This window comes from Bos indicus x Bos taurus, chromosome 5 (assembly GCF_003369695.1).
Source record: "Bos indicus x Bos taurus breed Angus x Brahman F1 hybrid chromosome 5, Bos_hybrid_MaternalHap_v2.0, whole genome shotgun sequence".
NCBI classification, from domain to species: Eukaryota; Metazoa; Chordata; class Mammalia; order Artiodactyla; family Bovidae; genus Bos; species Bos indicus x Bos taurus.
This window is the reverse complement of record NC_040080.1, coordinates 79,688,112-79,715,972: the sequence shown is the minus strand read 5'-3', so window position 1 is coordinate 79,715,972 and position 27,861 is coordinate 79,688,112. Positions and strand designations below refer to the sequence as shown.

Here is a 27,861-nt window from a genome sequence, read left to right as displayed (position 1 = left end):
TTATGCATTTAAAACAAACTAAAAGACATGTTAAATTCTGATAAGTGATTTAAACTTTAAGGCACAACCACTTTAAGCAGAACATGTATTTTTTTGAGACTTCTTTTCTGTATACTTTAATAATCTCTACAAGGAATTCTCAATTCCCTCAATATCATGTAAATATTTTAATTGGTTTAAAATGAAAATACATTAAATAAGAATTGATAGTATTTTGTTATAACTCTCATTTATTTAACAATTTTATAAGTTCTTCATAGCCTTTAAAATTCTATCTCTCCTTTGATATTAATTTTTTTCTGAAAAAAATATTTCCTAATTTTTTGGAAAATGTTTTCTACTTTTTCAATAGTTAACAAATTAAAATAAAATACTTTTTGGCTATTTGTACTGTATCATTTGAAGATGCAATCTACTTTAAACCCAGATCTACTATGAATGATCAAAGAACAACTTGAACTGAGAGCTGGAATGAGTAAACCACTGGCTTAGGAAAGACGATGTGGGGAATTTTAAAGTCTTTCCTTTTAGAAATTGATCCATTCAACCACTGGCAACCAGAGTTTGACATTCACTGTAGGTGAAGAATAAAAACTAGCTAATACAAAAAAACAAAACTAAGTTTTCCTCTCAACCAGATCTTGTCCATTTTAGAAACATGGCCAAAGAGCTATCACTAGTCCTAAAACTCTATTAACTTTCCTTACCCATCTAAAAAATTCAGATTTTTCCCCAGCTCTTTTTACCCTACCCCATGACATCAAATTTGCCATAGTTCTGCACATGACCTCACAACTATATTATGTCCTACCTTGAAATTACAATTTTTCACAGAACTACAAGGCTGTATATTGTCACCTTGCTTATTTAACTTATATACAGAGTACATTATGTGAAATGCCAGGCTGGATGAAGCACAAGCTGGAATCAAGATTGCTGGGAGAAATATCAATAACCTCAGATACACAGATGACACCACCCTTATGGCAGAAAGCAAAGAAGACCTAAAGAGTCTCTTGATGAAAGTGAAAGAGCAGAGTGAAAAAGTTGGCTTAAAACTCAACATTCAGAAAACTAAGATCATGGCATCCAGTCCCATCATTTCATGGCAAATAGAAGGGGAAACAATGACAGACTATTTTCTTGGGCTCCAAAATAATTGCAGATGGTGACTGTAGCCATGAAATTAAAAGATGCTTGCTCCTTGGAAGAAAAGCTATGACTAACCTAGACAGCATATAAAAAGCAGAGACATTACTTTACCAACAAAGGTCCATCTAGTCAAAGCAATGGTTTTTCCAGTAGTCATGTATGGATGTGAGAGTTGGACTACAAAGAAAGCTAAGCACCAAAGAATTGATGCTTTTGAACTGTGGTGTTGGAGAAGACTCTTGAGAGTCCCTTGGACTGCAAGGAGATCCAACCAGTCCAGCCTAAAGGAAATCGGTCCTGAATTGGAAGGACTGATGCTGAAGCTGAAACTCCAATACTTTGGCCAACTGATGCGAAGACCAACGTATTGGAAAAGACCCTGATGCTGGGAAAGATTGAAGGCAGGAGGAGAAGGGGACGACAAAGGATGAGATAGTTGGATGGCATCATCGACTCAACGGACATGAGTTTGAGCAAGCTCTGGGAGTTGGTGATGGACAGGGAAGCCTGGCGTATGCAGTCCATGGGGTCACAAAGAGTAGGATATGACTGAGTGACTGAATTGAACTGAAATTACATTTTTTCACAGAACTTAAGAGAGGTAAATTTAAATCCTTTGTTTGTGTCTTTTGGTATAGGCTCACTTTATATTAATAAATATTTGCTCCATTACTGAGTACTAATCACTGCTAGAGGGATTAGGAGCAGAGAGGCAGAAATATCCTGAACTTCCCATTGATTGATGACCTAGAATGTATGTATCATTTAACTTCATCAATAGAAGATTCCTTCTCTTCCAGGATGTAGTTAGAACATTTGACATTAGGCCTATTCCTTTCAGTAGACATATTTTTGGCTGAAAGTAAGAGAGATATACTAATGAAGCTGACCTTAACAATAAGTAATAGGCTTAAAAGAAAAATTTACTGAGGGCTTACTGAAAGGCCATTAGCTACTCTTATCCTGTTGAAGAAAAAAGCTGGGAGATTAAGAAGAAAAAAGTTAAAGCCAAGTCATACATTATTGAATAGCATCCAAATCCTTCCTATTGCATGCCTCTTTCAGAATATTTAAAGACTACAGACTCTCTCAAAACACTTTCCAAAGGTTAAAAAAATTAAACTTAATTTTAAATAATGTCAGTGGGAAGGAAAGACTATCTGGATTAGTTAAAATGTTCAATTATAGAATTTAATCTTAAAAGCATAGTTTTAATAGCTTTAAATAGCAGAATAACTTTCAAAACATAATAAGTACAGATGTTGCCTTAGTAAGAATAATTCAGCCATAATTATGTATTATATGACAATGATCATTTTCAAATATTTTATTAAAACAAACTGGCTAAACTCAATTTAGTTATTTTTAAATTGTGACTGTTATTAATGTTGCAAAGAAACTTCTTTGTAACTTACAGTAAACCTTATCTCACCCTAAAGAGAATTATTCTAAGAACAGAATATCTTCATTCATTTAACAAATATATATTGGGCACCTATGAGAGGCAGTCCCTGGGGATATAAAGCCATCCTCGTCTCCCTGATCTTTAGGGCCACAATCGAGAGGGAGAGATGGGTATTCTAACAAGACTGCAAAAATGTGAAACTTCCCTAGCATTTGGTACTACTTCCCTCGTAGTTCCAAAGCAGACTCTCCCACTAGACTATAAGTTTTTAACCTTGATAAGAGCAATATAATCTCTATCTTTCTTTTCCCTCTTCAGCAGCCAGTGTAAAGTCCTGCGTGGAGCAGAGTCAAAAAACATGTGTTAGCCAGGGCAACTCTTCATGGTACAGTCAGTCATCACGGTGAAGACAGTATGTGAACAAATTCCAGAGGAATATGAGTTTTGTAGGCGGACGATTTTTTTGACAAGACAGGAATGACAAATGCAAGCACAGACATGGATGCCAATGAGAAGTCAAGCCCTTCAGCATGGTTGGAACGAGGGCAATGGAATGAAAGGAGTCTGGAAAGGCAGGCAAGAGGCACACATAAAGAGTTCTGAGGCTATGACAGGAATTTAGATGTATTTTCCAGATAACCTGAAATTCTAAGGAGTTTCAAGAATACTTAAATTTTTATTTTGGAATGATATATCAGAAATATTCTGATAATTACCTATAAATATCAGACCAAGACAGCAGTAGTGGCATAAAAATAAACTAATCAAGGACCTTCTGGACAAAGGAGTACTTACTTTTGGGGGAGAGGGAGTGGTCTGGATGTGACTATAAAAACCTTTGTTGCCAAATGGGATAAAAATAAAAAACAGATTTATGGTGAAACAAGAGAAAATAAATTCAAATTTTGAAAATATTGAAACACAAACTTATAGGAAATATAGGTTACTATACTTCAAAGGTTCAGTTCAATTCAGTTCAGTTGCTCAGTCATGTCCCACTCTTTGCGAGCCCATGGACTGCAGCATGCCAGGCCTCCCTGTGTATCACCAACTCCCAGAGCTTACTCAAACTCATGTGCATTGAGTCAGTGATGCTATCCAACCATCTATACTTTGTTGTTCCCTTCTCCTCCCACCTTCAATCTTTCCCAGCATCAGGGTCTTTTCCAATGAGTCAGCTCTTCGCATCAGGTGGCCAAAGAATTGGAGTTTCAGCTTCAACATCAGTCCTTCCAATGAATATTCAGGACCAATTTCTTTTAGGATGGACTGGTTGGATATCCTTGCAGTCCAAGGGACTTCCATGAGTCTTCTCCAACACCACAGTTCCAAAGCATCAATTCTTCAGTGCTCAGCTTTCTTTATAGTCCAGCTCTCACATTCATACATGACTACTGGAAAAACCATAGCCTTAACAAGACAGACGTTTGTTGGAAAAGTAATGTCTCTGCTTTTTAATATGCTGTCTAGGTTTGTCATAAGGCAAAAAGATAGGACACTGAAAGATGAACTCCCAGGTCAGTAGATGCCTAATATGCTACTGGAGATCAGTGGAGAAACAACACTAGAAAGAGTGAAGAGATGGAGCCAAAGCAAGAACAACACCTAATTGTGGATGTAACTGGTGATGGAAATAAAGTCTGATGCTGTAAGAGCAATATTGCATAGGAACCTGGAATGTTAGGTCCATGAATCAAGGCAAATTGGAAGTGGTCAAACAGAAGATGGCATGAGTGACCATCAACATTTTAGGAATCAGCAAACTGAAATGGAATGGAACGGGTGAATTTAACTCAGATGACCATTATATCTGCTACTGTGGGCAAGAATCCTTTAGAAGAAATGGAGCGGCTATCACAGTCAACAAAAGAGTCCAAAATGCAGTACTTGGATGCAGTCTCAAAAATGACAGAATGATCTCTGTTTGTTTCCAAGGCAAACCATTCAATATCATGGTAATCCAAGTCTATGCCCTGACCAGTAAGGCTGAAGAAGCTGAACGGTTCTATGAAGACCCACAAGATCTTCTAGAACTAACACCCAAAAAAGATGTCCTTTTCATTATAGGGGACTGGAATGCAAAAGTAAGAAGGCAAGAGATACCCGGAACAATAGGCAAATTTGGCCTTGGAGTACAAAATGAAGCAGGGCAAAGGCTAACACAATTTTGCCAAGAGAAAGCACTGGTCATAGCAAACACCATCTTCCAACAACACAAGAGAGGACTCTACACATCGACATCACCAGATGGTCAACACTGAAATCAGACTGATTATATTCTTTGCAAGCAAAGATGGAGAAGCTCTATACAGTCAGCAAAAACAAGACCAGGAGCTGACTGTGGCTCAGATCATGAACTCCTTATTGCCAAATTCAGACTTAAATTGAAGAAAGTGGGGAAAACCACTAGACCATTCAGGTATGACCTAAATCAAATCCCTTATGATTATACAGTAGAAGTGAGAAATAGATTTACAGGACTAGATCGCACAGAGTGCCTGATGAACTATGGATGGAGGTTCGTGACATTGAACAAGAGGCAGTGATCAAGACCATTCCCAAGAAAAAGAAATGCAAAAAAGCAAAATGGCTGTCTGGGGAGGCCTTACAAATAGCTGTGAAAAGAAGAGAAGCAAAAGGCAAAGGAGAAAAGGAAAGATATATCCATTTGAATGCAGAGTTCCAAAGAATAGAAAGGAGAGATAAGAAAGCCTTCCTCAGTGATCAGTGCAAAGAAATAGAGGAAAACAATAGAATGGGAAAGACTAGAGATCTCTTCAAGAAAACTAGAGATACCAAAGGAACATTTCATGCAAAGACAGGCTCAATAAAGAAAAGAAATTGTATGGACCTAACAGAAGCAGAAGATATTAAGAACAGGTGGCAAGAATACACAGAAAACTGTGTATTGTTGACTCAGAAAGATCTTCTTGACTCAGATAATCATGATGGCATGATCACTCACCTATAACCAGACGTCCTGGAATGTGAAGTCAAGTGGGCCTTAGGAAGCATCACTATGAACAAAGCTAGTGAAGGTGATGGAATTCCAGTTGAGCTATTTCAAATCCTAAAAGATGATGCTGTGAAAGTGCTGCACTCAATATCTTCAAAGGTAGTTGAGGATTATAATAAAAAGCTCAAAGCAGCAGACAATTTAGAGATACAAGTTAATAGCTGAATACAGAATATGTAAAAGATATGCACAGGATAGAATATGTAACATGAAGAAAGTTCTTAGATGTCACTCTAAACAGCTCCATCATTTAAGGGGCTGCAAAATCATGTGACTTTATTGCCTATTTCTATCTCTGTAGTTATGACTCTATGCTAAAAGATATTTGGGAAGACAAACCCTAATGCTGAGTTTTTTAAATACACTTAGTGCTGGTAGAAGATTGTTAGCTATTAAAATCTATTAGCCTTTTATGGCACAGAACCCAGAAGGTACATTGGCATTATGCTGAAAACAAATCAGACAAATTAGAGGAAAATATGCTGAGATCATTCACTTTATCAGAAACTGCTGGACTTGTTATTTTAAGTAAGATCTCTAAGAACCAAAGTTCTTAAAGCCAACATCCGCTGGCTCATCAAAAAAACAAGAGAGTTTCAGAAAATCATCTATTTTTGCTGCACTGACTACGCCAAAGCCTTTGACTGTGAGGATCACAACAAACTGGAAAATTCTTCAAGAGATGGGAATACCAGACCACCTGACCTGCCTCCTGAGAAATCTGTATGCAGGTCAATAAGCAACATTTAGAACTGGACATGGAACAACAGACTGGTTCCAAATCAGAAAAGAAGTACATCAAGCCTGTATATTGTTACCATGCTTATTTAACTTCTATGCAGAGTACATCATGAGAAATGAATCATGCTGGATGAAGCACAAGCTGGAATCAAGAATGCTGGAAGAAATATCAACAACCTCAGGTATGCAGATGACACCACACTTATAGCAAAAAGCAAAGAAGAACTAAAGAGCCTCTTAATGAAAGTGAAAGAGTAGAGTGAAAAAGTTGGCTTGAAACTCAACATTTAGAAAACTAAAATCATAGCATCCAGTCCCATCACTTCATGGCAAATAGAAGGGGAAACAATGGAAACGATGAGCAACTTTATTTCTTTTGGGCTCCAAAATCACTGCAGATGGTGACTGCAGCCATGAAATTAAAAGATGCTTGCTCCTTGAAAGAAAAGCTATGACCAACCTAATCAGCGTATAAAAAGCAGAGACGTTACTTTGCCAAAAAAGGTCCATCTCATCAAAGCTATGGTTTCTCCAGTAGTCATGTATGGATGTGTGAGTTGGACTATTTAACAAAGCTGAGCATTGAAGAATTGATGCTTTTGAACTGTGGTACTGGAGAAGACTCTTGAGAGCTCCTTGGACTGCAAGGAGATCCAACCAGTCAATAAATGAAATCGGTCCTGAATATTCATTGGAAGGACTGATGCTAAAGCTGAAACTCCAATACTTTGGCCAACTGATGTGAAGAACCAACTTATTGGAAAAGACCCCGATGCTGGGAAAGATTTAAGGCAGGAGGAGAAGGGGACGACAGAGGATGAGATGGTTGGATGGCATCACCAATGCGATGGGCATGAGTTTGAGGGCTCTGGGAGTTGGTGATGGACAGGGAAGCCTGGTGTGCTGCAGTCCATGAGGTGGCAAAGAGTCAGACATGACTGAGTGACTGAACTGAAGAACCAGATAAAGTTATATGAAAGATGAGATCTTTCAAACAGTGATGAATTTTTTTAAAAATCAATTATTCATTTTACAAATAAGTACTTTGGGAGAATCATGTAGATGATTTGGGAAAAAATCAGGACCTGGAGTAAGTTAAATTAAGGAAAATGACCAATACAGGTTTTGAAATAGATAAGACATAGTTACACTTTTCCTAGATTAATTTAGTACAAGGTTCCCCCTGGTGTTCAAAAGTAGATACAGCAACCCAGATCAAAATCTGCTTTTATGTTTGGAGGGCTTCCCTAGTGGCTCAAAGGGTAAAGAATCTGCCTGCAATGCGGGAGACCAGGGTTTAATCCTTGGGTTGGGAAAATCTCCTGGAGAAGGAAATGGCAAACCACTTCAGAATTTTTGCCTGGAGAACCCCAAGGACAGAGGAGCCTGTCGAGTTACAGTCCACGGGGTTGCAAGGAATCAGACACAACTGAGCCACAAACACATTTTTGGTAGCTCTGACAGTAAAGAATTTTCCTGCAGTGTGAGAGACCCAGGTTTGATCACTGGGTTGGGAAGATCCCCTGGATAAAGGAATGGCTAGCCACTCCAGTATTCTTGCCAGGAGAACTCCATGGACAGAGGAGTCTGGCGGGCTACAGTCCATGGGGTCACAAAGAGTAGGACACAACTGAGTGACTTTCACTTATCTTATAATAATCTGTTTTTCAATAGCTTCTGGACTTTTTCAGGAAAGGAAATCTACTTATTTTATTCTCCTATTATATTCCTTATACAGTGTTAATAGTTAAATCCCACATATCAGTAGTTTAGTTTTATTTATTTATGAGCAGTGTTTGTTTTCCTTACCATCCATTCCATTTAAGTTTTCTGGATACTGCTCAAAAGGAGCAGACACTATTTAAGAAGTGAAGGAAGAGAAGGAAATTTGCATCCACTCTGAGGCTACTACGCTCCAGGCAGTCTTTCCTTCCTCTTTCCCGGCTCTCTCCTCAACGCCAACACATATATTGAGGATGTGGTATTCTTGGCGCTACAGTACAACTGTGAACAACCTGAAAAGTCCTTATGTCATGGCACTTAGATTGCGGTGGCATAGACAGACAATAAAACTTTTTAAATGAAAATATAAAGAATACTAGGCAGTGATAATTGCTACAGGTGCCCGAGAGACATGAGGTAGTCAGGGACTTCCATTCTGAGGAATGTGAGTGAAATAAGTGAGTCAAGAGGCTATCTGCAGGTTAGACATTTCTGGCTGAGAGAAGAGGGGGTACACAGCCCCTGGTATATTCCAGAAACCTCAGGAGGGGTGTGGCTGAGCACGGTGACCAGACAGTGTGGTGGGAGAGGTTTGATAACAGAAGAAAGATGTGATCCAGCTTCCATATTAAAACAATCAGTCTGGCAGCCATGAGAAGGATGACTCCAAGCTGACTGGAGTTGGGAAGGGGTGGAGAAGGGGGGAATCAAGACTTTAATTTGGGATGTCTTCAATTATTACAGACAAACTCGGGACACTATAGATTAAGTATTAGACACAGTGTAGAGACTGCAAAAAACAGAATCAGAGATTTAAAATACAAAAAACAGAGAATTAGAGAAATAAAATCAAAGGAAAGTAAGTACATTAAGCAGTGATTTATTCCAGTCTCTATCTCCAAAGGCCATAGTCTTTTCTCTCTGCTGTGGTGCCTCTCCAAGGCTCTGTCTGGGTACCATCCAGCTGCAGGGCTGGTGTACCTCGGAGACACACCATGGTCTTTCAGGACAACCCAACTTAAATAATTCGTCCCTTTCAGAAATCTGACTTCATCTCTCCTCATCAGAATTATCCATGATAACTGAAACTTTCCTTGATACTTTGAAGCCTCACCTACATGTTTTTAGGGGAGGGAGGTCAATGCCTGGTTAAGATCATGGGCTCTGGAGCAGGACTTCCGGATTCAAACTCTACTTCTGTTAGCTATGAGGGGGGCATGCTTTTCTTACTCTTATTTTATGAAATTACAAAATCTGAACAGGGAAATGGTAGTTTTACACTCAAATAGTTTGTGAAATATTACCAGGACACATTGTTACAGGGAAGCGCTGTCCTCAAAGTCTGAGAGCAAGTTTGGGCTCATATGTATTATGCACTGAATAGAAAACAGCATGACCTAATCAATTACCTCAAGCCATCGGCCACATGTAGCACGATTCTGTGCTGCAGCGTTCTGGTAAGACTGGTTTTGTCTTGCTGAAGCAGGCGGTCCAGGGAACCCTTGGAGGCTAATTCCATCACCAACATTCGAGGACGAATCCCAGCTGCCAGCAAAGATATTAAGCTGGGATGGTGGAGGTGGCAGAGCACCACCAGCTCCTGCAAAGTCAAAAATCATTTAAGAGTAAATAGACCATCACTTCTTACCCAAATACCTCCTTCCATATGTCCATCAACACTTGGAGAACAGTTTTCCCTGAGTTACCGGATTACAGCAAACTATCCATTTCTTCTTTGAGCTTATTTATATTTTCCACGTTTTCAGAATTAAACCACTGGTTTTGCAACTACACTGTGAATTAAACATTTAAGTTCTCCTTTTCTGTTTGCTTTGCTTTATCAGAACATTTAATGCTGGGACAATACATACACTGTGGCAACATTAATAGTTCATGTCAGTCTTACCTACTGAATCTTCCTTAGCCACAGATTCCTGAGCAGCCACTACTGATCAACTGCACTTGGCGTCTGAGGAACCGCCTGCCTATTATCTCTGGTTTGATGACTAGAAAGTTTTACAGAGAAGAGTATCTATGTCTACAGAAATATCTGGCATTGCCCCCCATCTAAAAACTCTCTGTTGACTTCCTGTTACTTTTAGATTGAGATCCCATGCACTTACACAGCCTTCATGGCCTGACCTGATCTCTCAAACCTCATCTCCTTTCCCTTTCCTCCTTGTTCACACCTGTGTTATTAGATCCCCAAAGCCCAATCCCAGCATACACCCAGCTCCTTCCTTTCAGCCTCAGGGTATTTGCCCTTGCTGATCCCTCTGCCTAGAAATCTCTTCAATCTTCACATAGCTAAAGTTTTCTTGCCATTCAGACCTTAGCTTAAAACTCTTACTTCCTCAGAGTGATCAGCCCTGGTAATCTCTCTAATCCAAGAAGTTAGCTAGAACAGAGAGGTCTCTATCCTGATTCTAGGCCATATCACATGAGACTTTATAATCTCTTTCATGATATGGTTGTTTTTGAATTCTATACACATATTATTCTGTATATTTCACTCTACTCTGAAACTATATTTACTTGAAATTTATAGCTTCTGTGGTATTAAATTAATTCATGTTTTAAACTATGGTTCAGCAGCAGCTCTGCTTCTTAACAACTGGCTTCAAAGATGGGGAGTATCAGTGCCAACTGCATTTATCAGGAAACTGAAGTATGAAGAATTCTGCAAGCTGAAGAATAAAGGCTCAGTGCCCTAAGAGGAGATTTTTAAGAACACAGGCTTCAAACTGCAATCATACCTCCAGAGAGGATAAAAATCTTTTTTTTTTTTTTCCTTCTATGTCTGATTAGCTCAGTTGGCTAAAATTGATGAGAACAAGTCAATTTAGCTCTGTTTTCTTTCATAAGCACAGACAGAAGCCTAATCCAAATTTCCTATCCTAGAAAAACAGCTCACTGATTGCAGACAGCAAGGAGCAAAAGACTGTAACAGATCAGCCCTGATTCATAACCACAGGTAGAATGACCCTCAAAATGTAGCATTGAACACTGAAGTGTTTTTCTTTTTTTTTTTTAAAGAAACACATTACATATACCATTTTTCTATTTCTATTATTTCCTTGGTTCATCTAGCTGCCCATACACTAATCAGTCCAATATGCTTTTCTAGTGTTCTGATTTCCAACAAGGTTTCCTGAGCACGTTACTTAAAATTTGAAACATGTTGAAGACTAATGATCAAGACTGAAAAAGCAATTTATACAACAAACTGCCTACAGACAGAAAAGAGATTGTGCCCAGATTTGGTTCACTGACTTACAAAATATTATATACAGAATGTGTATTAATTTATTCCTAGAGCTACCATGTAACTTTTGGTACTAATAATTAAAATTACTCCAGGACATTTTACACAGACATGAAATGTTTTCATTATTCACAGTAATTAATATATTGCAACTGTACTTTTTGTTTACGTTAGTTATTTAGATTCAGATATAGGCACTTTTTTTTTAATAAATCAAGAAAAATAAGAATGAATAGACTCAAAAATACAGTTGGGTTCTGGTGTAAGATTGCAGAATCCACACTGGATTTTATCTATCTTCACTGTGTCTCTCTCACTCATCCCTACTGTTAGGAAAGACTCAGAAAAAAAGAAATAAATCCCCACCAGTATTCAAAACAAGAAAGGGCAATGGAGTGACTACTCTTGGTTATGCATTCAATCAAATTTCATTCTTCCTAAGAGTATCCTGGACTTTTGCTGTGGTACCCAACCCTCACCTAAACAGCTGATGAACTTTAAGAGGAACTGATTCCAATCAGTTTAAGGGGAACTGATTCCAATCAGTCCATCATGGACCCTATGTTGCAGTCCATAGGGTCGCAGAGTCGGATACGACTGACTGACTGAACTGAACTGACTCCAATCCCAGCTTCAGGGAAAAAGGGGAATTAAAAAAAAAATACCCTGCTCATTACCACAGTGATTGGTTCAACAACACAGGCCTATGCCAGTCAGCAACAGCACTGCCCTGAACATTGGTGCTTGCTGAAAAAAGAATATGTGACTTAACTGAGTCCAGGAGAAGTTTTCAAATAGACTACTGTCGTATGGATTTTGGTTCCTTTGAACTGCAAAAATGCAAAAGAGGTGCCCTCTTTTCTTTTGGACTTGTGAAGCCTAGAACAAGAATTCTCAGAATACTGTCTTTTGTTTGTTTTTCAACAAGAGAAACAAAACAAACCTATTTCACTCCATAAGGAAAGGACAAAAGTGGGATTTTATAACAAAACTCAACTTTGAAAACACGGTCAATACAAGCAAGTGCCAAACAAGGGTTCCAGAATATTAACAATGTATTATTTAATGTAATAATATTGTTGCATTTCTTACTTGTCTTAACAGCCTAAGTGATGTATGTTTATTAAAAATCTTCACAGCCACTTCTTCTCCTTCATAGGCTGCTCGATAAACAGACCCAAAACTGCCATCACCTTTCAAAAAGAAAGTACAAAGCACTTGGGTTAATCTGTGCAAGCAGAAAAACTCAATAAATTGTATCTTTTGTAATTATATTTGTTTTGAAGAGAAATCTGACCCATGAGTTTCACTACATCAAGTCTTCTTTAATGCTTGCTCTTCCTTCTTCTACTCCAGGAACCAAGATGCAACTAAAGATTTTGTCTCTAGCCTTTCTATCTTCCTTTTATACACTTCCTACTCAATTACCTCATACATTCCCTAACTTCATCTATCTCTGTATGCAGAGAATTTTCACATTTAAATCTGTAGTCATAGCTACACCTGAACTCTACCCTATATTTACAGCTCTGTGTTGGAGATAAGCACTGGCGTGCTCTTCTGAATCTCAACTGCATTCCATCAAAAGTCCCATTCATTATCTTTTCTCCAAAACAGTTTTTATCCTACCTTTCATATATCTGATAAAAACAAAATAAAACTCTCTTTGTGGTCATTCTGGAGTCAAAAACCAAAAAATTATCTCATGCCTCATAAGAGAATGTGCCTCATGACAGCCCCACAGCTGCCCAGCTCTACTGTGCTGCCTCTCTTATGCCCAAGCCTCCCTTCCCATTTCCACTACAATTGCACCCTCTTGGTACCTTCATGCTTTCTGCCTACACGTGGGGGCCTCATGACTTCATTACCCCTAACTCATTCTCTCTCTCCTGAAAAATTAGCTCTGTAATTACATTTTGATTATGTCATTCTCTTGCTCAAAAACAAATCATTCTACATTGTCTACCAAATGAAATCCAAAATCAAGTTCATATTCATATTGCAGCCCCAAGTTCCCTTTGTGGTTCTCCTCCTGGTTCTACTTCTTTCTACTCTCACTCTCTAGACTCTGGGCCAGTAGTTCTTCTCCTAGATTTGGCTTCACAGTACATCCAAAGAGCTTTTTGAACACAGGAAAGTCTGAATCTATCCTCAAAGATTCTTACCTAATCAATCCCAGGAGGTACCGTTCATCAGCTGGTAACAGCATAAACCACCAGGGTTGAGAACAACCGATCTAGCAAGCTGGAATAGTCAAAATTTCTTAAACATGCTTTCTATCTTCAGACCTCCATCTCCTTGTTATGCCATAATTTACAGAGCTCTTGTTTCTCCCTCAGCTCAACCCGTACTTCTCTGATTGTAAAATGTTTTTAGAATAATTTATCTGGTTTGTTTAGGTCAGTGGTTCTCAATCAGGGTGATGATGCGCCTGACCTCCAACCACCACCCTTGACAGTGTTTGCAAACATTTTTGGTTGTCACATCTGGGATGGGGTGAGATGATATTACTGACATCCAGTGGGTAGAGACCAAGGATACTCCTAAATACCATGCAATGCATAGGACACTCCCCCCAACAAAGAACTATCTAGTTCCGAATAGCAAAAGTTAAGAAACTCTGATCTAGACTGCTTTTTGTAAATAAACATAGAACTTATGAATTTATTGGAAATGGGGTCAGAGTATAAGGAGTACGCATAAACATTCTCCTATCTCCGTGAAGTGTGTGTGAAGTGAAAGTCACTCAGTCATGTCTGACTCTTTGCAACCCCATGGACTGTAGCCCACCAGGCTCCTCTGTCCATGGAATTCTCCAGGCAAGAATACTGGAGTGGGGAGCCATCCCTTTCTCCAAGGGATCTTCCCAACCCAGGGATCAAACCCAAGTCTCCTGCATTACAGGCGGATTCTTTACTGTCTGAGCCCCTGGGGCCCCACCTATCTGCTAAATAAAAGCGTATAAAACATAGGTGCTTTTGAAGGTAGTCAAAAGGTACAAACTTCCAGTTATAAGGTAAATAAATACTAGGTATGTAATGTATAATATGATTACTATAGTTAACAGTGCTATATAATATATATGGAAGTTGTTAAGAGAGTAAATCCTAAGAGTTCTCATCAGAACAAAATTTTTTTTTATTTTTATATTTTATATATTAATATATGCAAGGATAGATGTTAATAAAGTTACTGTGGTAATCATTTCACCATATATGCAAGTGAGTTATTACACTGTACATCTTAAACTTATACAGTGCTATATGTCAATTACACCTCAATAAAATTGGGAAAAAACACAGGTGTTTCAAAAAATGAACTTTTTGAACACTTCTACATAACATTGTTCAAAATGTGTCCATTAATACAACACACATCTTTTAGTGCAGTAAAGAGGTATATTTGGGAGAGCTGTATGTGATGGCTTGAGACTCTTTCAGAGAAAGAAAATAGTATGCCTCGTACTTGACTGTATCTTTCAAATCACAAGTCAAGTTTGGTGTTGGTTAAGATCTAAGATTCAGTGTTGATAATTCAGCATTTTGTGTTAACTTACTAGTACTAATTGGAGACGGTGATGGCACCCCACTCCAGTACTCTTGCTTGGAAAATCCCATGGATGGAGGAGCCTGGTAGGCTGCAGTCCATGGGGTCACAAAGAGTCGGACACAACTGAGCGACTTCCCTTTCACTTTTCACTTTCATGCATTGGAGAAGGAAATGGCAACCCACTCCAGTGTTCTTGCCTGGAGAATCCCAGGGACGGGGGAGCCTGGTGGGCTGCCATCTATGGGGTCGCGCAGAGTTGGACACGACTGAAGTGACTTAGCGGCAGCAGCAACTAGTACTAATATATTCACTTCCAGAATTCTAAGGTATTTAAAATCATCCTAAATTTCCCAATGTAAAAAATAAAGGTAAAAAGGAGTTTATTTACTCCTACATGTCATATCCCAAATTTTAGACTTGGTTTATTAATAATATTAATATTCTGGCATATATTTTAATCATCCTCTCTGCGAAAGTTTAATTAAAATTAAATGTAAATACTCATAACAGCAACAAATATTCCACAAAGTAAAGTCAGAATTGTCTTTAAATACTTTACATTAAATAAATTTAATACTCTTCTCAGTTCCCAAGGACTCTTGGGAATGTTTAGAACTTGAGTACATCAGCAATCTAATACTTTTGAATTTTTAAACCCAAATTGGTTTTTGTGACTATTTTAATGAAAATTTATGATTGTTATATAGAATAACATAACTGCCACTATCACTGCATAGAGGTGTTCCTCCTTTATTTCTTTTTGCAACTGGAAAATGGCTGAATTACTCCTCTGAAAATTTCCTAACTGCCTTCCCTATCACTGACAATCGAACAGTTAAAACAAATGCAAGGACGTGTTTCATAAAACCTGTGCTTCCACAGAGGTGGAAACCTAGAGTACAAATGTGTGTGAGCAAAGCAAATTCCAGATTTGTAACACATTACTTTAAAATATATTATCCCAAAGGAAAAACATTACAAAAATATATGAAGACACTAAAAACTATGACAATTAAATTATATGTGAATATTTGCTAGATTATAAATAAAAACCGTACCCTAATTTTTATTCTCAAACCAACAAAACAGTTACCTAAGAGAAACTCTGGAGCTTGTTCAAATTCCAGTTCATCATTATTCAACATAATATTTCTAGGCAGATCAGCCAAAATCAAATCAGGAGCAATCTGAGATATTGGAATTGTGAGCCTTGGTTGATCTGGATTTACTAGGAGGTCTCCTGAGAAGTACATAAAACATTTTTTTTAAAGATAAACCTTTCACCATTGCAACAGAAAGAATAAAATACTTAGGAATATATCTACCTAAAGAAACTAAAGACCTATATATAGAAAACTATAAAACACTGGTGAAAGAAATCAAAGAGGACACTAATAGATGGAGAAATATACCATGTTCATGGATTGGAAGAATCAATATAGTGAAAATGAGTATACTACCCAAAGCAATTTATAGATTCAACGCAATCCCTATCAAGCTACCAACAGTATTCTTCACAGAGCTAGAACAAATAATTTCACAATTTGTATGGAAATACAAAAAACCTCGAATAGCCAAAGCGATCTTGAGAAAGAAGAATGGAACTGGAGGAATCAACCTACCTGACTTCAGGCTCTACTACAAAGCCACAGTTATCAAGACAGTATGGTACTGGCACAAAGACAGAAATATTGATCAATGGAATAAAATAGAAAGCCCAGAGATAAATCCACGCACATATGGACACCTTATCTTCGACAAAGGAGGCAAGAATATACAATGGATTAAAGACAATCTCTTTAACAAGTGGTGCTGGGAAATCTGGTCAGCCACTTGTAAAAGAATGAAACTGGACCACTTTCTAACACCATACACAAAAATAAACTCAAAATGGATTAAAGATCTAAACGTAAGACCAGAAACTATAAAACTCCTAGAGGAGAACATAGGCAAAACACTCTCCGACATACATCACAGCAGGATCCTCTATGACCCACCTCCCAGAATATTGGAAATAAAAGCAAAAATAAACAAATGGGACCTAATTAACCTTAAAAGCTTCTGCACATCAAAGGAAACTATTAGCAAGGTGAAAAGACAGCCTTCAGAATGGGAGAAAATAATAGCAAATGAAGCAACCGACAAACAACTAATCTCAAAAATATACAAGCAACTCCTACAGCTCAACTTCAGAAAAATAAACGACCCAATCAAAAAATGGGCCAAAGAACTAAGTAGACATTTCTCCAAAAAAGACATACAGATGGCTAACAAACACATGAAAAGATGCTCAACATCACTCATTATCAGAGAAATGCAAATCAAAACCACTATGAGGTACCATTTCACACCAGTCAGAATGGCTGCGATCCAAAAGTCTACAAACAATAAATGCTGGAGAGGGTGTGGAGAAAAGGGAACCCTCTTACACTGTTGGTGGGAATGCAAACTAGTACAGCCACTATGGAGAACAGTGTGGAGATTCCTTAAAAAACTGGAAATAGAACTGCCTTATGACCCAGCAATCCCACTGCTGGGCATACACACTGAGGAAACCAGAAGGGAAAGAGACACGTGTACCCCAATGTTCATCGCAGCACTGTTTATAATAGCCAAGACATGGAAGCAACCTAGATGTCCATCAGCAGATGAATGGATAAGAAAGCTGTGGTACATATACACAATGGAGTATTACTCAGCCATTAAAAAGAATACATTTGAATCAGTTCTAATGAGGTGGATGAAACTGGAGCCTATTATACAGAGTGAAGTAAGCCAGAAGGAAAAACATAAATACAGTATTCTAACGCATATATATGGAATTTAGAAAGATGGTAACAATAACCCTGTGTACGAGACAGCAAAAGAGACACTGATGTATAGAACAGTCTTATGGACTCTGTGGGAGAGGGAGAGGGTGGGAAGATTTGGGAGAATGACATTGTAACATGTAAAATATCATGTAAGAAACGAGTTGCCAGTCCAGGTTCGATGCACGATACTGGATGCTTGGGGCTAGTGCACTGGGACGACCCAGAGGGAGGGTATGGGGAGGGAGGAGGGAGGAGGGGTCAGGATGGGGAACACATGTATACCTGTGGTGGATTCATTTTGATATTTGGCAAAACTAATACAATTATGTAAAGTTTAAAAATAAAATAAAATTTAAAAAAAATAAAAAATAAAACAAACAAAAAAAAAAAAAAAAAAGAAAATAAATTAACTTAGTTAAAAAATTCTTTTATGTAGAAGAAAGAATTTTAAAATGTAGAAATGTGCATTTGATATGAGATAGCAAAATGTTAATCATCTTTAAATGGTAAATAAAAGGAAACAAAAAATTAAAAAAAAAAAAAAAAAAAAAATAAAGATAAACCTTTAAGATTGTACATAAATTTGTCCTTTTGATTTACAGAAATAATCACATATTGTCTATGCTTTCCAATCACTCTTACGTTCACTTTCCAATCTTATTTTTCTCTAGAAAATTTGAGAATGTTTTAAAAGTTGAGTTACTCTCTATTTGGAAGTTTAAGAACTCATTCCTAGGTTCACTTACTAGAAAGTAGAACTCAGAACTGCCTAGGCTATTTATATATGCCTAGGAAATTATATATTCTTTACTTTCACAACATTCATGGAACACAGCATATGGCTGACATTACTAAGTTACTTCCATGTATCATCTATTTCAATCTTCATAACAATTGTATGGCATAGTTTTGGTTAGTAATCTCACTTCACAGATGACATAACATTGCCCAGGAGCCAGTATTCAAACTCTCACACCAACATTTTTTCTGAATCTAGAGTATAAGATCTTACTGGCAATAAATATATTTTTCTGAACTATTAACTATAATTGAATATAGTATCCTCTAACTTATCCCTTATAAATAAGAGCAATCAATTTTCACATTTATTTCAAAACTCACTTCACAAATATTGAAAGGATCATTTAAAAACATTTGTAAGTTGTGTCAACACATACATACCTTCTTCCGCTTTCTTCATCAAGTGGTCAAGCAATATTTTTTGATGCTCTTCACCATCATTAAAACTATATAATGCCCATTTCTTCAGCAGAGTTTCTCCTTCACCACAAATATCAATCTCCAATAATCCAGGAAACCACTCTTCCATGAGAGAATCAATGTGGTCCACAACTTGGCCCAAAAGAATACAGCCTATGTCATCCAAAGAGAACTTGATTAACATCCCAGCTGAACCTTATCCTGTCACAAACTGAAAAGAAGAACTATAGAGACTTTTTTAAAACTTTAGATTTCTTTAGTGGTACAGTTCAGTTTTGAATTAATTTCCTTACCTTTTCTACAAGAGGGAACTGTAATTTTTAAGAAACTCTCTGGGTGATGATCTAAAACTTCAGATCCTACCAAGCAGTAAGCTTCAGGAGACCAATTCAAGTAGATGCCTTGCCGCCAATACATCCTGTTTGGGCGAAGTGCTCGTTCTGAAAGAAATTTCGGTTCAGTTCAGTCGCTCAGTCGTGTCCGACTCTTTGCGACCCCATGAAAGAAATTTAAATGAACCCAAATATAGCTATTAGTTATTTGTTGTTGCATAAACTGTAGGGGAAAAAAAAATCACTGCACATATTACAAGTGACAGTAACAGAGATGTATTTGTTTTGAAGGAAAGTACTGGAATTGTTAATGATATATTATCTGTTAAATATAATATTACATATTTTATCCTCAATTTTGAAATGAAATAAACAAATGCCCAGTAGATTACCTACGACAGATTTCAGGTTCATGGTGTGAAGCAGTTTAACATATGTAATAGATGAAAAAGAGAATCATAAACAGATTCCCATAACTTTTAAAAAGAGGTTGGTGGTAATGCTAAAACCAACACTTTGATGTGAGGTAACTATCTATATGTTGATTAACTGCAAGCAAGATAAGGTTTATTTCAGAATACAGTACCATCTACATAAAGCTGATTTTAAGCACAAAACAGAAAAATTATATGTTCCCCCTCGGAGCATTAGGATCTCTCTTTCTTCCAGGAGGAAGAGCTGGCATTGTAACTTATAATTATAGCATGATAAAGTCTTTATTCTTTTTTGTAAACCCCCCAGGGACCATGCAGCAGAATAGAGCTATTGTAGTCCCCACAGAGAATGGTTAGGACCTGTTACTCTATTAAACAAAACTCCCTGACTGAAGGGGTGGTCATTTCTAGCTTTTATTTCTCCACGCACGCATGTGCATTTGTGTGTATGTGTAGGGAGATAGGTGTTTTTACGCCAATGACTCTGTAATTTCATCTTTTAAAATTGCTGCTTCTAGTCTGCTTTGGTTTGCAAAGCAAGATAGTCATACACATCGTAAATGTGTCTAAAATAAGTACACATGGACTTTGAGGAATTTTATTCTTAACAAATTTCATGAATTTATCCGTGTATATTTTTATATTGGCCATGCTGAGGTCTTTTGAGCTTATTTCCTGATTTTCAGCTGCATTATAAACCAGTAAACTCTAGGAAAATGACATATTAATTTTAATACGCTTTCTAACTATCTTCTCCAAATATTAATTCTTCATTAAATACATACCTCTTCCTGAAAGCATGTAAGGTGAAATTTCAAGCAACCGATTGATTAATCTCGACCAAAAGCCCATTGGAAAATAAGGCATTTCATACAGTCGAATGATAATTTCAGAGTTCTCACAATGGGGAAGCTCTATTACAGGCCTGTGGTCAGACAAACTAAAGATAAAAGCACAGTATCATTATATAGCTTCAGAAAATGCCCAACCATTTTGACCAGAGTGCTTTACTACTTGAAATCAATGAACTGATGATGATAAATATTCTAAGCAATTTTATCTTTTAGTAATGTTATTTTGCTACATACTCTTCCTACTTCAAAATTTAATGGTTAATCAATTCAAATCATGCTCAGATATAGTGATATATAAAAATTTTTCAGTAATCCTGTTTACATTATAAATAAATTATTATAGTTAGTTATGTATAAAAAGTAAAGGGATTATATAAAACTTCAAAAAATGCATGGCCTAGAATCAAGTGTATATCTGTGTTTAGAATTAGTTACCATCTATCAATCAGTGCAATTTTCACTTTTCAATGTCATTTACTTTATAACATTTCCCAGGTTTTATAAGGCAGTAAGAAAAATTTCTACAACACAGGGCTAGAATTTAGGCCTCCTTGTGTTGGCCATATCCTCTGAAAATTCAGTCATAAATTATTTAAAGACTGTTGAAAACTCACCATTTCTCCAGAATCTGCCTAATAATTCCTTCAATATCATATAAGGAACATACATACACACACAGCAACACACACACACACACACTCTAATCTCCACTATTAACCTTTCTTAAATAAACTGAGCATTGTCAAATCAAGTAATAATTATATAGATATAAAATCAGTCATTTACATCTTTAAAATGTCAAGTGTAGTTTTCATCAAAAGAAAATGTTATACTCCAGTACAAAGTTTACACAAGAAAAAAAAAATTAGTACATTCATCATAAACCAAAGTTACTTTCACAACTAAAAGAATATATGGTAAATTTCCATAGGGTAATTAAATTTTTAAGTTTTGGCTTACCTGCTTGGAACCAGTAAATACTCTTCTCCAATTGGCAAGGCAATCTGGAATTTTTCTAGGAGTTTAAAGTACTGTGCCATGTAGTTCTTTGGAAATCTCTTTTTCTTTGAAAGAAATTTTTCCACATCTCTACGTGAAATAATTCCCTTAGGATGTTTTGGAAAGCCTTCCACTTTCACTGTCAAAATCTGAAAGGTTTAAACTTATACATAATCATAGAATTCGTTTTCTGGGAAGTTCTGAATTTAAAGAATTTCCTTTGCTCAGTAAAAATGATCAAAACAATTCTAATGTTGTCAAGTACAACACAGGACCTAATTTCTCTACCTAGCAGCCACGTAAGCCTAGCATCTTTCACACACCTACTTACACACAGAAATTATTAAAATAAGTGAGTGAATCCAGATCAGAAACGATGGAGATCCTCTGATACCAATGAACCACAAGCCTTCCCCAGTTCAATTAATACATCAGTCTTTTGCCCCACATGCTTATTACAGTCTCATCAATAATATATTCTGGAGGAAATTATCTTCCAGGCTGTTATCACCACAGATTTGCAACAGAAATGCTGCTTTACATTTATACAACTGGAAGTGGGTTTCCATTAGTGGAAAGAGAGGCAGCTTAGTAAATTAAGTGATTCTCAAACAAGTAATCACTGAATTTCAGTGGACTCCATGCAGTCTGAGTCATAGGTCAGGGATAAAGCTTGAGAATCTACTTTTTTAACAAGAAACTCTGAAGATTCTAATGTGTAGACCATAATTTGAGCTTTGATCATCATCACAGCAATTAAAAATATGAGTTGAGAAGAATTCAGGTTCAAATCCAAACTCTACTGCCAGTTGTATGACCTTGAGAAAGGTATTTAATTTCTTTACCCACAGTTTCCTTCTTTGTAAAATGAGAAATAAAAGTAACTCTTAGACTGCCATGAGAACAAAATAAGATAACATACATAAAACACGTAAAATACATATCACTATTTTTAGCAAATAGGAAGCCCTCACATTTTACCAATCCTATTTACCTATTCCTATTTATTTTACTTGGATAAACTAATTTTAAAAAGAGATTTGTGCTTAATTTTCTTTAGTAGATCTATAATATTTAAGGGATTCTTAAATAGAAACACGGGGAAGGAAATGGCAACCCACTCCAGTACTCTTGCCTGGAAACTCCCATGGACGGAGGAGCCTGGTAGGCTGCAGTCCATGGGGTTGCTAAGGGTCAGACACAACTGAGCAACTTCACTTTGACTTTTCATTTTCATGCATTGGAGAAGGAAATGGCAAACCCACGCCAGTGTTCTTGCCTGGAGAATCCCAGGGACGGGGAAGCCTGGTGGGCTGCCGTTTATGGGGTCGCACAGAGTCGGATATGACTGAAGCGATTTAGCAGCAGCAGTAGCAAATAGAAACAAACACTGTTTGTATTATTATCATCATGTGGTTGGGTAAAATACTGGATTGTAAAATCCTCAGGTCTGAGGACATGTCTTACTCAACTCTGTTTCTAATTTGTATGTATAATGTTATTGAATCAGTGAATAAATCATTAAACATAAAGCAATGTATAATGGGTCATTAAATAATTAAAACTATAATTTGAGACTTCTCCTATATTCTGTTCTTTATAGCCCAAACTGCTCTTAAAGTTTAGGTAGTGAGGAAAACTGCTGTTTTATTGTTTCTAAAGTTGCTAAGTCCCTGCTGGCCTGAGTCCTTTTGAAAGAGGTTCCCTACCATAGTTTGGCCTCAGGCCAAACTACAGGGAGGGAACACAGCCCCACCCTTCAGCAGAAAATTGTTTTAAAGATTTACTGAGCTTGGCATTGCCAACAAAAGAAGACCCAGTTTTCCCCACAGCCAGTCCCTCCCATCAGGAAGGTTGCACAAGCCTCTTAATCCTCATCCATCAGGGAGCAGACAGAATGAAAACCACAATCACAGGAAACTAACCAAAGTGATCACATGGACCACAACCTTGCCCAACTCAGTGAAACAATGAGCCATGCCGTGCGGGGAGACCCAAGACGGAAGGGTCATGGTGGAGAGTTCTGACAAAACATTCACTGGAGAAGGGAATGGCAAACGACTTCACCATTCTTGCCTTGAGAATCCCATTAACAGTATGAAAAGGCAAAAAGATATGACACTGACTGTGAATATTCCAGGTAGGTAGGTGTCCAATATGCTACTGGAGAAGAGCAGAGAAACAGCTCCAGAAGGAATGAAGAGTCTGAGCCAAATCAGAAACAAAGCCCCATTATGAATGAGTCTGGTGGTAAAAGTAAAGCCCGATGCTATAAAGAACAATATTGCACAGGAACCTGGAATGTTAGGTCCATGAATCAATGTAAATTGGAAGTGGTCAAAAAAGAGATGGCAAGAGTGAACATCAACATCTTAGAATCAGTGAAGTGAAATGGACTGGAATGGGCGAATTTAATTCAGATGACCATTATATCTACTACTGTGGGTAAGAATCCTTTAGAAGAAATGGAGTAACCCTCATAGTAACAAAAGAGTCCAAAATGCAGTACTTTGGTACAATCTCAAAAACAACAGAATGATCTTTGTTTTGTTTCCAAGGCAAATCATTCAATATCACAGTAATCCAAGTCTATGCCCCAACCACTAATGCAAAAGAAGCTGAAATTGAATGGTTCTGTGAAGACATTCAAGACCTTCTAGAACTAACACCAAAAGAAGATGTCCTTTTCATTATAGGGGACTGGAATGCAAAAGTAGGAAGTCAAGAAACAGCTGGAGTAACAGGCAAAATTGGCCTTGGAGTACAAAATGAAGCAGGGCAAAGGCTAACAAGAGTTTTGCCAAGAGAACTCACTGATCAGAGCAAACACTCTCTTCCAACAATACAAGAGATGACTCTACACATGGACAACACCAGATGGTCAATACTAAAATCATTATATTGATTATAATATATTATAATATAATATATAAAAATGTTATATTATATATAATATAATATATATAATCTAATTTATATAAAAATATTATATATTATAATATATAAAAATCATATATATTGATTATATTCTTTGCAGCTGAAGATGGAGAAGTGCCATACAGTCAGCAAAAACAAGACCTCGAGCTAACTGTAGCTCAGATCATGAACTCCTAATGGCAAAATTCAGACTTAAATAGAAGAAAGTAGGAGAAACCACTAGGCCATTCAGGTATGACCTAAATCAAATCCCTTATGATTATACAGTGTAAGTGACAGGAAGATTCAAGGGATTAGATCTGACAGACAGAGTGCCTGAAGAACTATGAACTGAGGTTTGTAACATTGTAGAAGGCAGTGATGAAAACCATCCCCAAGAAAAAGCAATGCAAAAAGGCAAAATGGCTATCTGTGGAGGAATTACAAATAGCTGAGAAAAGAAAAGAAGCAAAAGGCAAAGGAGAAAAAGAAAGATATACCTATTTGAATGCAGAGTTCCAAAAGATAGCAAGGAGAGATAAGAAAGCCTTCCTAAGTGATCAATGCAAAGGAATAGAAGAAAACAATAGAACGGGAAAGACTAGATCTCTTCAAGAAAAATAGAGATACCAAGGGAACATTTCATACAAAGATGGGCACAATAAAGGACAGAAATGGTATGGACCAAACAGAAGCAGAAGTTAAGAAAAGGTCGAAAGAATACACAGAAGAACTAAACAAAAAGATCTTAATGACCCAGATAACCACAATGGTGTGATCACTCACCTAGAGCCAGACATCCTGGAGTGCAAAGTCAAGTGGGCCTTAGGAAGGACCACCATGAATAAAACTAGTGGAGGTGATGGAATTCCAGCTGAGCGATTTCAAATCCTAAAAGATGATGCTGTGAAAGTGCTGCACTCAGTATCCCAGCCAATTTGGAAAAATCAGCAGTAGCCACAGGACTAGAAAAGTTGTTTTCATTGCAATCCCAAAGAAAGGCAATGCCAAAGAATGTTCTACCTACCACACAATTACACTCATTTCACATATGAGCAAAGTAATGCTCAAAATTGTTCAAGCTAGGCTTCAACAGCATGTATACCAAGATCTTCCAGATGTTCCAGCTGAATTTAGAAAAGGTAGAGGAACCAGAGATCAAATGGCCAACATCCCTTGGATCATACAAAAGGCAAGAAAATTCCAGAAGAACATCTACTTTTGTTTTATTGACTATGCTAAAGTCTTTTAGACAAAAGACAAGACTGTGTGGATCACAACAAACTGTGAAAAATTCTTCAAGAGATGGGAATACTGGACCACCTTACCTGCCTCCTGAGAAACCTGTATGCAGGTAAGAAGCAACAGTTAGAACCAAACATGGAACAACCCACTGGTTCCAAATTGGGAAAGGAGTACATCAAGGCTGTATATTGTCACCCTGCTTATTTAACTTATATGCAGAGTACATCATGCAAAATGCCAGGCTGGATAAAGCACAAGCTGGAATCAAGATTGCCGGGAGAAATATCCATATCCTCAGATATGCAGAAGACAGCACCATTATGGCAGAAAGTGAAGAAGAATAAGAGCATCTTGATGAGGTTGAAAGAAGAGAGTGAAAAAGGTGGCTTAAAACTCAACATTCAAAAAACTAAGATCATGTCACCCATTCCCATTACATCATGGGAAATAGATGGGGAAACAATGGGAACAGTGACAGACTTTATATTCTTGGGCTCCAAAATCACTGCAGATGGTGACTGCAGCCATAAAATTAAGAGAGTTGCTCCTTTGAAGAAAGCTATGATAAACCTAGATAGCATATTAAAAAGCAGACATCACTTTGCCAACAGAGGTTCTAGACGTCTAGTCAAAGCTATGGTTTTTCCAGTAGTCATGTATGGATGTGAGAGTTGGACTATTTAAGAAAGCTGAGTGCCGAAGAACTGATGCTTTTGAACTGTGGTATTGGAGAAGACTCTTGAGAGTCCCTTGGACTGCAAAGAGATCAAACCAGTCAATCCTAAAGGAAATCAATCCTGAATGTTCGTTGGAAGGACTGATGCTGAAGTGAAGCTCAAACAGTTTGGCCACCTGATACAAAGAGACAACTCATTAGAAAAGACCCTGATGCTGGGAAAGACTGAAGGCGGAAGGACAAGGGGACAACAGAGGACAAAATGGTTGGTGGCATCACTGACTCAAAGGACACGAGTTTGAGCAAGCTCCAGAAGATGGTGAAAGAGAGGGAAGCCTGATGTACCACAGTCCATGGGGTCAGAAAGAGTTGGGCATGACTGAATGACTGAACAACTACAAAGTCACTAAGACCTTGTCTGACAACTCACTCTCCATCCCCAACCACACTTGAAGCTTTCTTTGTAGCAATCTGTACCACAAAACACATTAAGTATTCTTGCTTTGGTTGTTTCCTCCCATTTGAACATCAACTCCGTGAACGTAGAAACCTTATTTTCCCTACTGCTATATAGCCCCAGTACCAGAACAATATCTGGAACATCATTAGATTCATAATAAATATTGTTGAATGTGTGAATTTTGGGAAAATAAAGTTTGAGCATTTTATCATAGCATTAGGCTTTCAGGCACTAGAGTCAAACCACTTAGTTTAAAATCCCAACTCTAATTCTCCCTGAATATGAATAATATTACATTTGCTGCTGCTGCTGCTGCTGCTGAGTCGCTTCAATCGTGTCCGATTCTGTGTGACCCCATAGATGGCAGCCCACCAGGCTCCCCCGTCCCTGGGATTCTCCAGGCAAGAACACTGGAGTGGGTTGCCATTTTCTTCTCCAATGCATGAAAGTGAAAAGTGATTTATCAGTATGCAATTTGATAAATTATTTAACCTCTCTATCAAGTTCTTCATCTTCAAGATGGGCACTCAAATAGTACTGTTTAAAAGAGTTGTTCCAAGAATTAAATGAGATAATCTTTGAAAAGCATATAAGTAACCTCTCATATGTTAGCCACTATTACATATTTACTCTATTTTACTTAAGACAAACTGATTTTAAAATAGAAGTTTGTGCTTGATTTTTTAGATCTATAGTGCACTACCAGTATTTGGAAAAGATCCTGGTGCTGGGAAAGATTGAAGGCAAAAGGAGAAGTGGGTGGCAGAGGATGAGATGGTTAATAGCATCACCAACTCAATGGATATGAATTTGAGCAAACTCTGGGAGATAGTGGAAGACAGAGAGGCCTGGTATGCTTCTGTCCATGTGATCACAAAGGAGTCTGACACAACTTAGCAACTGAACAATAATCACTACTTGTAGCAGATAGTTTCCAAAGATGGACAAATTAATCTTTTTCTCTCCCTAAGTATGTAGGTTGTTTAATCCTTCAAGATATAAAATCCATACATTTTCCCTTAAATCCAAACAAGACCTGTGGTTGCTCTGGTTATCAGAAC

At 37.5% G+C, this 27,861-nt stretch overlaps 1 protein-coding gene across 2 annotated transcripts in view; it reads right to left on the bottom strand.

Moving 5' to 3' along the window:
* Positions 1-27,861, bottom strand: part of LRRK2 (leucine rich repeat kinase 2) — a 207,551-nt gene that overhangs the window by 53,520 nt on the left and 126,170 nt on the right. For both annotated transcript variants that reach the window (XM_027542587.1, XM_027542585.1), the window contains exons 34-40: positions 21,465-21,652; positions 20,436-20,590; positions 19,178-19,324; positions 18,846-19,037; positions 15,944-16,090; positions 12,394-12,494; positions 9,446-9,636 (exon numbers count right to left, since the gene is read on the bottom strand). In XM_027542587.1, coding sequence (XP_027398388.1) covers positions 9,446-9,636; positions 12,394-12,494; positions 15,944-16,090; positions 18,846-19,037; positions 19,178-19,324; positions 20,436-20,590; positions 21,465-21,652 — 1,121 coding nt within the window. The remainder of the gene's footprint in view (positions 1-9,445; positions 9,637-12,393; positions 12,495-15,943; positions 16,091-18,845; positions 19,038-19,177; positions 19,325-20,435; positions 20,591-21,464; positions 21,653-27,861) is intronic.